General features: G+C 49.3%; 1 protein-coding gene across 1 annotated transcript in view; it reads right to left on the reverse strand.

Moving 5' to 3' along the window:
• Nucleotides 1-1,083: 1,083 nt before the first annotated feature.
• Nucleotides 1,084-12,778, reverse strand: part of ZNF362 (zinc finger protein 362) — a 94,440-nt gene continuing 82,745 nt past the window's right edge. Inside the window, exons 6-8 of the mRNA XM_038747011.1 lie at nucleotides 2,416-2,494; nucleotides 1,739-1,897; nucleotides 1,084-1,229 (exon numbers count right to left, since the gene is read on the reverse strand). Of these exons, the coding sequence (XP_038602939.1) occupies nucleotides 1,113-1,229; nucleotides 1,739-1,897; nucleotides 2,416-2,494 (355 nt within the window). The 3' untranslated portion in view covers nucleotides 1,084-1,112. The remainder of the gene's footprint in view (nucleotides 1,230-1,738; nucleotides 1,898-2,415; nucleotides 2,495-12,778) is intronic.

The raw sequence follows: 12,778 nt of genomic DNA on the forward strand, positions 1-12,778 counted from the left end.
CTGTCTCCTTTCTCTCTCCCCATCGGAGCTGCCAGCCCCAGGAGGCCTCTGCCCAGTCCCGTGACCCAGACCCGGATCCAAACCGCCTCAACTTGGCTCTCCTCAAGATACCCTGGGAGGTCAGGAACGGGGCTCCTTCACCTCAAGCCCTCAAAATGAAGCCCGGCCTCCTCAGTAGGTGGCGGCTACCAGGAACCCTTTGTCCCTTTCCTCTTGGGCTCAGGTGGGAGGGACCCTCGGTCTCTGCCGGCTGCCCCATGTCGCTAGAGGCAGAGACTGCCTCACCTCATTCCCACCCCTCTGGGCAGGCCTCAGCCTTAGCTCTAGCAGGGTGGGCATGGGGTGCCCCACTTTCTGCTCTCCCCCCCGTCCGGGGCTCTGGTGGAAGACGGCTGGGCCCCCACGCCACCCCCAGAGAAGTCCGGGGAATGGGGGATGGAGGAGATGATGGCTCCCCGGAGCTGGGCCTCAGGCAGGAACAGCTCCTTTCCGGCGAGGCTCGCGGCCCAGGGCTCTTCCTCTTCCTCTTTTGCCAGAGCCAACCCACGTGGCTCTCCTCTCAGGGGGGGACGGGAGGAGGCAACAGACAGAGACCCTCCGTGTCCAACTGTCCGATTTTCCTTTTGATTTTTCGGTTTTAGCAGCACCAACTTCTTGGCCAATAAATATTTTTTTTTTTGTTATTTCAAAATTAAAAAAAAAGGAAGAAAAAAGAGAAAGACAACCCAACGGAGGGGGTGGGGGTGGGGGTGAAATAAAGATAACCCAACAGAGAGGTTCAAAGTGCTTTGAAATAGTCTTTGGATGTCACCAAAACTGTCCAAAACCTCACGGTTAGCATCGCTGCCGGCCAGGGCTCCAGGGTCTGGCGGTGGGGGCCGGGAGGAGAGGGAAGGGGGGCTCGTCCCGGCTTTGTTTCTGGGAAGTAACAAGCGAAGAGAGAACTCGTTCTGAGCTGCGCTTCCTTCGATCTTCCTGGAGCCCGTAGGAGGGCGGGGGCCTCGTGGCTTGGCCGGGGGTGGGTGTGTTCTGGTTGGTCTCATCCCTGCGCCCCCCCGGCCCGGGCTGGGGGTGGAGGGGGCTGTGCGGGGAGCTGGGGGGGGTGCCCCGGTTCAGATGAGGGAGATCCGCACAGGAATGCCGGGCGACTCCGTCCTTTGGGGAGAGTGATGGGTGACCAGGTGCTCCACAACGGTGTGTTTAGACATGTGCTTCATCAAGTATGTCTCCTGCAGCGGTGGCGGGAAAACGGAGGTAGGAGGAGTGAGGCAGGACAGAAAGGGTCAGCAGGAGTGCCCAGCAGATCTCCCGGCCTTCAGGCCCCACACCCACTTTTCACCCAAGATCTCACTCCTTTACTCCTCAACTTGCTGCCAGACAACGAGGCCAGGGAGCAAGACTCCTTTGTGGTTAGTGTTCTCACTGGGGCGGCTCAGGGATCCTCAACCCCAATTTGGGACTCCCCTCCCCACCTCTATGGCTAGAATCCCCTTGCTCAGGAGAAAGGATCTCACCCAGTCCCCTACTCCCACACCATCCAACAGATCCAAACAATGCTAGGCCCACGCTGCTTTGGGGCTGAAGCCCATCAGGACGACCCGGCGTGACATGATCCAGGGCAATCCCTCCCCTTCAGTCGGCTCCTCCAAACGCTTCCTGTCACTAGCACCCCGCAGCTCTAGACCAGAGGCAAGCAGGCAGCAACCCCCTCCACCCACCGGTAATCCCCCCAACTCACCGAGGTGTAGGCCCGCCCACACATGCTGCAGCAGTAGGCCTTGGCGTGTTTGATTGCATGTGCTGAAAGGTGAATCTGCAGTGAAGCGGAGTCTGTATATGCCCGGTAACAGTTTGGACACTTGTAGGGTTTGTCCTTATTGTGCTGTCGCTGGTGAGACTGTGGGGTGCCAGGGGATGAGTTATCACTGAGGGCGCGAGGGGCTCACGTGACTGACTGCCCACCCCATTCTCCGGGCCCAGGTGGCCAGCCTTGGTGTCATCTCTGACCAGCCCGTATGGGAAGCTTCAAACACGAATAATCCCTGCTCACCTGGATCCTTCTGGGTCCAATTTGCAAAGGGAGAAATGTAGGCAAGAGAGAGGGGTAGGCCCTCCTCCTTCTTCACCCTTCCCTTCCTCCTCCTCCTTCCCCTTCCTCCTTCTCCACCCTCATTCCCAGGACTTCTCCCTCCCTCCCCAAACCCAGACACAGCGAGCCCAGGCCTCCTCCAAGACGGACTATTCTGGAATCCAGTTCCCCCCGTGCCTCCATCAAGGGGAGAGCAGCCCCCAGTCTCTCCCTCAAGAAGACCTGCCCCCGGCCCCCACCCCAAAGGGAAGGTTCCCTCCATTCTCCTCTCCCCTCCTACCACCTCACGGCCCTCCCACCCAGCAGGCAGGTCCCAGAGCACTGACCTGGAGGTTGGAGAGCTGGGTGAAAGCCTTTTCACAGCCAGGGTGTGGGCACTTGTAGGGTCTGTCTCCGGTGTGAATTCTGCAACAGCAATGACCTCGAGGAGTGAGACTTGGACTTAGAGCCTTCCACCTGAGCCGTCAGTATCACTCGACCACCACCATGGTGGCTAGAGGATGCCAGTGGAGATCCGCACCCTTCAACCCAGGGACAGGTTCGCTAGAACAGGACATGAGCTTTGGCCAACAGAGAAATGAGCTCCGTTGACTCCAGCCTGCCCAAGCCAGGTCTCCCCGCAGCCCAGCTATCGGCTGGGACTTCAAAGGCCGCCTGGTCCGGCTCACCATTCTAAGGTTCTTGTCCAGATCCAAGGCAGACAAGGAAAGATGACTCTCGTCTGAGAAGACCTCATAACCCCTCCCAATCTTCATCTCCTCACAGGCCGCACACTTATAGGCAGCTCTGACCATCTCCCCTCCAGTCTGCCTACGTACTTCAGCCTATTTACTCTTTTTTTATGGCATTTGTTAAGCACTTACTATGTGCCAGGCACTGTGCTAAGCACTGGGGTAGATACCAGCTAATCAGGTTGGACCTAGTCCATGTCCCACATGGGTCACAGTCTTAATCTCCATTTTACAGATGCGGTATCGGAGGCAGAGAGAAGTAGAATGACTTGCCCAAGGTCACCAAGCAGGCACGTGGTGGAGCCAGCATCAGAACCCCAAACCTTCTGAGTCCCAGGCCCGGGAGCTCATCACTAGGCCACGCTGCTTCTCCCTGCACAGAGCACTGTACTAAGTGCTTGCCAGAGAGAGTGAACAGACAAGATCCCTGCCCCCTAGGAGTTTATAATCCAGTGTGCTCCATCCCGACTCAGCCTTTTCATTCATTCATTCAATCATATTTATTGAGTGCTTACTGTGTGCAGAGCACTGTACTAAGCACTTGGGAAGTACAAATCGGCAACACATAGAGACGGTCCCTACCCAACAACAGGCTCACAGTTTGGAAGGTAGAGACAGACAACAAAACAAAACAAGTAGACAGGCACTACCATTAGAATAAATAGAATTATAGCTATATACACATCATTAATAAAACAAATAGAGTAATAAATATGTACAAATATATACAAGTGCTGTGGGGAGGAGAAGGGGGTAGGGCAGAGGGAGGGGGGAGATGGGGAGGGGAGGAGGAGAGGAAAAAGGGGGGCTTAGTCTGGGAAGGCCTCCTGGAGGAGGTGAGCTCTCAGTAGGACTTTGAGGGGAGGAAGAGAGCTAGTTTGGAAGATGTGTGGAGGGAGGGCATTCCAGGCCAGAGGTAGGACGTGGCCTGGGGGTTGACGGCGGGGCAGGGGAGAACGAGGCACAGTGATAAGGTTAGAGGCAGAGGAGTGGAGGGTGTGGGCTGGGCTGGAGAAGGAGAGAAGGGAGGTGAGGTAGGAGGGGGTGACGTGATGGAGAGCCTTGAAGCAGAGTGAAGAGTTTCTGCATTATTTGAAGGTTGATAGGCAACCACTGGAGATTTTTGAGGTGGGGAGTGACATGCCCAGAGCGTTTCTGTACAAAGATAATCTCTGTACAGATAATAATAATAATAAAGATAACAATAATAATCTGAGCCTCCTTCTCAGACAATCCTAAACTCGCCTCACTTAGGCCCTACAGATGAGATTCCCATCTGCCTTGTAAAGCTCTCCACAGAAGAATTTCAACCTTCCTCAATTCACCCATTCCAGCATTTAATACCACTTGCTGTCAGGAGGCAGGAGGCAGTTTGGCCTAGTGGAAAGAGGATGGGGCAAGAAGCCAGGAGACTCAGGCACTGGCCTGCTGGGCAACCTTGGGCAAGTCACTTAGCCTTTCTGGACTTTAGCTTCCACATCTGAAAATGAGGCTGGGGTCCCTGCTCCCTTCTCCTTCTTAGAATGGGAGCCCTGTGTAAGTCAGAGGTTGGGTCTGAGCTGATTATCTTGGAACTACCCCAGTACTAAGCACAGTGCTTAGCACATACTAGCTGCTTAATAAATACCACTGTCACATCTCTTGGGTTGAAACTGAAGTCACTCTTGCAAAATCTTTCGAAGCTCATCAGGTGGTAAAATATTCCCTATGGCTGCACAATGACCTCTATTCCTTCTCCACATGCCAATGCCACACTCATTCATTCATTCAATCGTATTTACTGAGCGCTTAGCGCTTCCTGTGTGCAGAGCACTGTACTAGGCGCTTATTCTTACCCATCTACTCACAGCCGCCTAGGTTATGGCCCTGAGATAACAGAACCATGGGCCTCCGCAAACACACCGTAGTTCCCCCACAAACCCAGTCATGCTTGAAAGTAAAGCCAAAAGACCCCAGGAAGCAGAGGCAAGTAGCCTAAATTCTGCTGTGTCCAATGCCCTCCTCTTCGCTGAATTCTCCAGAGGAGCAGTGTGGCCCAGTAGAAAGCAGTCTTGGGAGTCAGAAAACCTGGGTTCTAATGCTGGCTCTGCCCCTTTCCTGCTGTGGAATCTTGGACAAGTCATTTCACCTCCCCTTGCCTCAGTTTCCCCATCTGGAAAATGGGGATTCAGACTGTGAGTCCAATGTGCGACATGGATGGTATCCAACCTCGTATCTACCCTGGCACTTAGTACAGTGCCTGGCACAGAGTAAGCACTTCCATTAAAACTCCATTTTAAAAAAATATCTGTTTTCTCTCCTATTTAGTCTGTGAGCCCCATGTAGGACAGGGACTGCATCAGACCTGGTTATCTCATATCTACACCAATGCCTGGCAATGTAGCAAAAACTTAAATCCCATAATTAATATAATATTAATACTAATCACATGGATACCTAAGCCCAATGGAAGGGTGTTTTAATCTGATTTCCTCCTTCCCCTCCGATCCCCTCTGGAGATGTAAAATAGGAGGACCTTTTGTTCAGTTTTGGACCCCTTCCTCGCTCTGTTGCCGCTCGGCCTTCTCTTTTCTAAGCTCCCTCCCCCTTCACATCCAGCAGACCACAGCGCTCCTCATCTTCAAAGTCTCCTCCAGGAGGCTTTCCCTGATTCATCTCTCATCGCCCCACTCAATATATTCCCCAATTGACGCTTCAGCATTTCCATGGCAACCAAGCACTTGAGTTCCTTTCTCTCCTATCCCAGACCTAAAGGACGTACCTTTAAACTCAGTTGTGTCCGCCGGCCTGGAATTTATTTTAGGGTTTGTCTTTTCCAACAGACTGTACACTCCTTGAGGACAGGGATCAACTCCGCTAATTCTATCATCCTCTCCCAAGGGCTGAGTTCCGTGTTCTGCATAGGCACTCAATAAATACCTTTGATGGACAGGCTGAATGATCCCATCTTTTTTTGCCTTGTTCCAATCGGTTGCATTCTCCAAAACTTTCATCATCTCTGGGACTCTCCTGATTCCTCTCAAATTCTTAGGATGTAAGATTTAGAATTTAGGATGAACCCTTGGGTTCTAATAATATTATAATACACTATTATTTTTGTGGTATTCGTTAAGGGTTTACAGAGAAGTTAAGTGACTTGCCCAAGGTCACACAGCAGGCAGTGGCAGAGTTGGGATTAGACCTATCAGGCAAAAACTCCTCACCCTCGGCTTCAAGGCTGTCCATCACCTCGCCCCCTCCTACCTCACCTCCCTTCTCTCCTTCTCCAGCCCAGCCCGCACCCTCCGCTCCTCTGCCGCTAATCTCCTCAGCATACCCCGTTCTCGCCTGTCCCGCCGTCGACCCCGGGCCCACGTCATCCCACTGGCCCGGAATGCCCTCCCTCCACACATCTGCCAAGTTAGCTCTCTTCCTCCCTTCAAAGCCCTACTGAGAGCTCACCTCCTCCAGGAGGCCTTTCTAGACTGAGCCCCCTCCTTCCTCTCCCCATCCCCTCCGCCTTCCCTCCTTCCCCTCCCCACAGCACCTGTATATATGTATATATGTTTGTACGTATTTATTACTCTATTTTATTTGGACATATTTATTCCATTTATTTTATTCTGTTAATATGTTTTGTTTTGTTCTCTGTCTCCCCCTTCTAGACCGTGAGCCCGCTGTTGGGTAGGGACCGTCTCTATATGTTGCCAACTTGTACTTCCCAAGTGCTTAGTACAGTGCTCTGCACACAGTAAGTGCTCAATAAATACGATGAATGAACCTAGATCAGCTGACTTCCAGGCCTGGGCTATTTCCACTAGGCCATGTTGCTTCTCTGGTCTCCCCTGCTCTCACCCCTCTCTGCAACTCTCCCATCCTTCCCAGCAGTATCTTCAGATGAGACTTCCTCCCTCCTCTCAAGTGCTACTGCAGCCACCTGTGCTTCTGACCCCATTCCCTCTCATCTTATCAAATCTCTCGCCCCTTCCCTCCTCCCCTCCTTAACTTCCATCTTCAACTGCTCACTCTCCACTGGTTCCTTCCCCTCTGCCTTCAAACATGCCCAATTCTCTCCCATCCTAAAAAAACCCTCTCTTGACCCCACCTCACCTTCTAGTTATCGCCCTATCTCCCGCCTACCATTCCTTTCCAAACTCCTAGAACGAGTCGTCTACACCGGCTGCCTCGAATTCCTCAACGCCAACTCTCTCCTCGACCCCCTCCAATCTGGCTTCTGTCCCCTATACTCCACCAAAACTGCCCTCTCAAAGGTCACCAATGACCTCCTTCTTGCCAAATCCAACGGCTCCTACTCTATCCTAATCCTCCTCGACCTCTCAGCTGCTTTCAACACTGTAGACCACCCCTTTCTCCTCAACACACTATCCAACCTTGGCTTCATAGACTCTGTCCTTTCCTGGTACTCCTCATCTCTCCGGCTGTTCATTCTCAGTCTCCTTTGCGGGCTCCTCCTCCCCCTCCCATCCCCTTACTGTGGGGGTTCCCCAAGGTTCAGTGCTTGGTCCCCTTCTGTTCTCTATCTACACTCACTCCCTTGGTGACCTCATTCGCTCCCACAGCTTCAACTATCATCTCTACGCTGATAACACCCAAATGTACATCTCTGCCCCTGCTCTCTCTCCCTCCCTTCAGGCTCGTGTCTCCTCCTGCCTTCAGGACATCTCCATCTGGATGTCTGCCTGCCAGCTAAAACTCAATATGTCCAAGACTGAACTCCTTATCTTCCCTCCCAAATCCTGCCCTCTCCTCGACTTTCCTGTCACTGTAGACAGCACTACCATCCTTCCCGTCTCACAAGCCCGCAAACTTGGCGTCATCCTTGACTCCGATCTCTCGTTCACCCCACACACCCACTCCATCACCAAAACCTGCCGGTCTCACCTCCGCAACATCACCAAGATCCGCCCTTTCCTCTCCATCCAAACCGCTACCTTGCTGGTTCAATCTCTCATCCTATCCCGACTGGATTACTGCATCAGCCTCCTCTCTGATCTCCCATCCTCCTGTCTCTCCCCGCTTCAGTCTATACTTCACGCTGCTGCCCGGATCACCTTGAGCACTTAGTACAGTGTTCTGCACACAGTAAGCGCTCAATAAATACAATTGAATGAATGAGTCTTTGTGCAGAAACCCTCTGGGCATGTTACTCCCCTCCTCAAAAATCTCCAGTGGCTACCAGTCAACCTACGCATCAAGCAAAAACTCCTCACTTTCGGCTTCAAGGCTGTCCATCACCTCGCCCCCTCCTACCTCACCTCCCTTCTCTCCTTCTCCAGCCCAGCCCGCACCCTCCGCTCCTCTGCTGCTAACCTCCTCATTGTACCTCGTTCTCGCCTGTCCTGCCATCAACCCCCGGCCACAATAGTATCTGACTACCAAGCAGATACTGTAACATGGTTAATTGCTCAGTAATTAAGTCATATTTATAGAGTGCTTACTGCATGGAGAGCATTGTATTGAGGCTCTTAAGACGGTTACAAGAAGATGCCGTAAGACGAATGCTTTTTCAGGAAGCAGGTTTTGAGATTGGATTCATGAGACACCAGCATGATTTGGCTGGATGTAACATTTTCATTAGAGCAGGATCCCCAGACTGAGCCCCCTTTTTTCTCTCCTCCTCCCCATCTCCCCGCCCTACCTCCTTGCCCTCCCCACAGCACCTGTATATATGTTTGTACAGATTTATTACTCTATTTTACTTGTACATATTTACTATTCTATTTATTTTGTTAACAATGTGTATCTAGCTTTATTTTTGTTTACTCTGGTGACTTGACACCTGTCCACATGTTTTGTTTTGTTGTCTGTCTCCCCCTTCTAGACTGTGAGCCCACTGCTGGGTAGGGACCATCTCTATATGCTGCCGATTTGTACTTCCCAAGCGCTTAGTACAGTGCTCTGCACACAGTAAGCGCTAAATAAATATGAATGAATGAATTATTGAATGAATGAATGAACATCCTCCCCCTGGCCTGGAATGTCCTCCCTCCGAACATCCGCCAAGCTAGCGATCTTCCTCCCTTCAAAGCCCTACTGAGAGCTCACCTCTTCCAGGAAGCCTTCCCACACTGAGCCGCCTTTTTCCTCTCCTCCTCTCCATCCCCCCGCCCTACCTCCTTCCCCTCCCCACAGCACCTGTATATATGTTTGTACAGATTTATTACTCTATTTTACTTGTACATATTTACTATTCTATATATTTTGTTAATGATGTGCACCTAGCTTTATTTATATTTATTCTAATGACTTGACACCTGTCCACATGTTTTGTTTTGTTGTCTGTCTCCCCCTTCTAGACAGTGAGCCCGTTGATGGGTAGGGACCGCCTGTATATGTTGCCAACTTGTACTTCCCAAGCACTTAGTACAGTGCTCTGCACATAGTAAGCGCTCAATAAATACGAATGAATGAATGAATGAATGAAGAGTGAATGAATGGTCAGGGTCTGGTGAGAGCTCAATTTAAGGGAAAATAATCTCATGGTTCTCAAAAGAGTCAAGAGCCTGATTCTTTTCTTCCAACTACAATACTACATTACTGATTTATGATCTGCGCGTCTCCTCTGATGCCTAGATCTTTCTTTACCCAACTGCACATATACAGAATTTCCTCATTTTGTCTTTGTATAGTTACATTTTCCTTCCTAAATTAACTATCATGTGCTTTTTTTCAAAATGTAAATGCCACTTCAAACTCCATTCCTCATTCCCATAATCTACGGTGCTGGCTGGCCACTGTCACTGCTTTCCACTCTCCCTCCATTCTGTCCTTACCCCTTTTTTTTCATTATACTTGTTAAGTGCTTACTACGTGCCAGGCACTCAGGCCGGACACTGTCCACGTCCTCCGTAGGGCTCACGTTATTAGTCCTCATTTTACAGATGAAGTAACTGAGACACAGAGAAGTTAAGCAACTTGCCCAGGGTCACACAGCAGACATGTGGCAGAGCCAGAATTAGAACCCAGGTCCTTCTGATCCCAGGCCTGTACGCTATCCACCAGGCTACGCTGCTTCTCCCCTTACCCCCACATAAGCTATCACCTGCAAACTTGATGAGGACCTTTCAGCCGAGTGACTTCCCCAGAGCCAAACAAAGCCTTACTGAAGTCAGTCTAGTTCTCTCCCTAAATCTGCTCCTGAGGGCAGGGATCATGCCTACCAACTCTACTGTTTTGTACTCTACCAAGTGCTTAGTACACATTTTCTTCTCCAAAGCTGTTGAATTGTTTCCAACCCACAGCGACTCTACGGACACACCCTCTTCAGAACATCCCACCTTCTATCAGAAAGTCATTCTAGTATGCGTATCCATAGAGTTTTCTTGGTAAAGATACAGAAGTGGCTTACTATTGCCTTCTTCCATGCAATAAAAACTTGAGTCTCTTCCTTGTCTTTGATCCATGTTTAGATCATCTGATCATCCATCTTTGTCAGAGAAGCAGCGTGGCTCAGTGGAAAGAGCCCAGGCTTTGGAGTCAGAGGTCATGGGTTCAAATCCCGGCTCCGCCAATTGTCAGCTGTGTGACTTTGGGCAAGTCACTTCACTTCTCTGTGCCTCAGTTACCTCATCTGTAAAATGGGGATTAAGACTGTGAGCCCCCCGTGGGACAACCTGATCACCTTGTAACCTCTCCAGCGCTTAGAACAGTGCTTTGCACATAGTAAGTGCTTAATAAATGCCATTATTATTATTATTTGACTCTTTCCCATGACGCTACTGCCCAGCACAGGTGAAGTCGGAGTTTCAGCTTAGACCTTTCCATTATTGGTAGCCCTATATGAAGTAGCTCTAAGTTTCATCAGCATACGCAAACACTCCTGCCTCGATAAGGCATCAATTTATAGGGGAGCTGAACACCAGTAAGCAATCAATACATACTATCAATCATATTTCATCAATCGTATTTATTGAATGCTTACTATGTGCAGAGCACTGTACTAAGCGCTTGGGAAGTACAAATTGGCAACATATAGAGACAGTCCCTACCCAACAGTGGGCTCACAGTCTAAAAGGGGGAGACAGAGAACAAAACCAAACATACTAACAAAATAAAATAAATAGAATAGATATATACAAGTAAAATAAATAAATAAATAAATAAATAAATAGAGTAATAAATATGCACAAACATATATACATATATACTACCGATTGATTGGCTGATTGCCAGGAAATTAAATAAGAGATTAAGTGAGAAGCAGCATGGCCTAGTAGATAGAGCAAGGGCCTGGGATTCAGAAGAACCTGGGTTCTAATTCCGGTGTCTGATGTGTGACCTTGGGCAAGTCACTTAACTTCTCTGTGTCTCAATTACCTCATCTGTAAAATGAGGGTTAAGACTGTGAGCCCCGTGTGGGACAGGGACTGTGACCAACCTGAATAGCTTGTATCTACGCCAGTGCTTAGAACAGCACCTGGCACATAGTAAGTATTTAACAAATACTATTTTAAAAAAAAGTGAGTGTCAGAGGATTTATGCCTATGAAGTGTGCTAGTTACCTCTAAGTTTTCCATTCTCTTCTGAGGGAGTGAACACTGATTATGTGATGATTTTTTCCAGTGTATTCCTTGAGACTGAAGTTGGTACTTGTACCAACTTGTACTTCCCAAGTGCTTAGTCAGTGCTCTGCACACAGTAAGCGCTCAATAAATACAACTGAATGAATAAATGAATGAATATTTCTAGGCTCCCTTTCCCCTTCCTAAAATATAAGTATGCTTTCACTCACTGACTGACCACTCTGCCTGTCAGCCTCTGGGCCTGTCCCCAGGCCTCCTCAAATTTCCAAAAAGGGCTTTTGGAATGACTTTGGTCAATTCCCTAAGAATCTGTGGAATAAAAGGCAGCAGGGTCTGGAGGTCTGGATGTGCCTAACATTAAAATCATCCTTCACTCAGCCTTTCCGACTCAAGTTTGATTTCCCAGACACCCACTCCACAGTGGCCTGTGAAATTTCTAGCACACAGTTCTTTTTTCTTTTCCATATTTTTTTTTTGGTAAAAGAGTAGATTTAAAAAAAAATACTTTTAGGTTTTCACCTCTGGTGAGCTTTTCCCTCCCCATCTATGGGGGGTGGGGAGTGGGAGGGGCAACATTCCTCTTGATTCTCTTGTTCCAGATAGCTATTTTTCAGTTCCCTTTTAAGCTTTACAAGTTGCACTTCATCTCCTGGCTTCCCTTTTCTGATCTTACTCTTGAAGCCTTTTCTATTCTTTTTATCATTCTTTGATAATCAGCCCTAACTTTCCCCATCTGGTGGTTTTTCCCATTTTTGTCTCGGCAACATATGGTGTTCTTTGTTTGGCCTATGAAGGTTCCTCCTTCCCTCTCATTTCTCTCTGCAAAGGGATCACTTTTCCAGTTCTTCAATCAGTTTCCTTCAGAAACTTCCAAGTCTCCTTCCCCAGTGCCTTGTTCCCCTCGAATGACTTATTTTACTTCCCTGAGACTGTTGATATCCAGTTGATGTTCTCCTCTCTCTACCTGTATTCCTGAATTGTGACAGTTTCTCTAGGTTCGATTTCATCTTTTAAATCTGCAAACAACCCCTCACTATCTTCCAAGAGCCAACAAACAAGCCTTACAACTCCACCATCCCCACTTCCTTTTTCTGCCCCTCAATACTTCTTTTTTAATTTTTTTTTTTGGTATTTGTTAAGTGCTTTCTATGTGCCAGGCACAGAAAACAGTGTGGTCTAGTGGATAGAGCCCAGGCCTGGACCTCAGAAGGACCTGGGTTCTAAAACTGGCTCTAACACTTGTCTGTTGTGTGACCTTAGCCAAATCCTCCCCCTCCCATCCCCTTATTGTAGGGGTCCCTCAAGGGTCAGTTCTTGGTCCCCTTCTGTTCTCTATGTACACTCACTCCCTTGGTGAACTCATTCGCTCCCACAGCTTCAACTATCATCTCCAGGCTGATGACACCCAAATCTACGTCTCTGCCCCTGCGCTCTCT

The sequence above is a fragment of the Tachyglossus aculeatus genome, chromosome 5, assembly GCF_015852505.1.
Source record: "Tachyglossus aculeatus isolate mTacAcu1 chromosome 5, mTacAcu1.pri, whole genome shotgun sequence".
Lineage (NCBI taxonomy): Eukaryota > Metazoa > Chordata > Mammalia > Monotremata > Tachyglossidae > Tachyglossus > Tachyglossus aculeatus.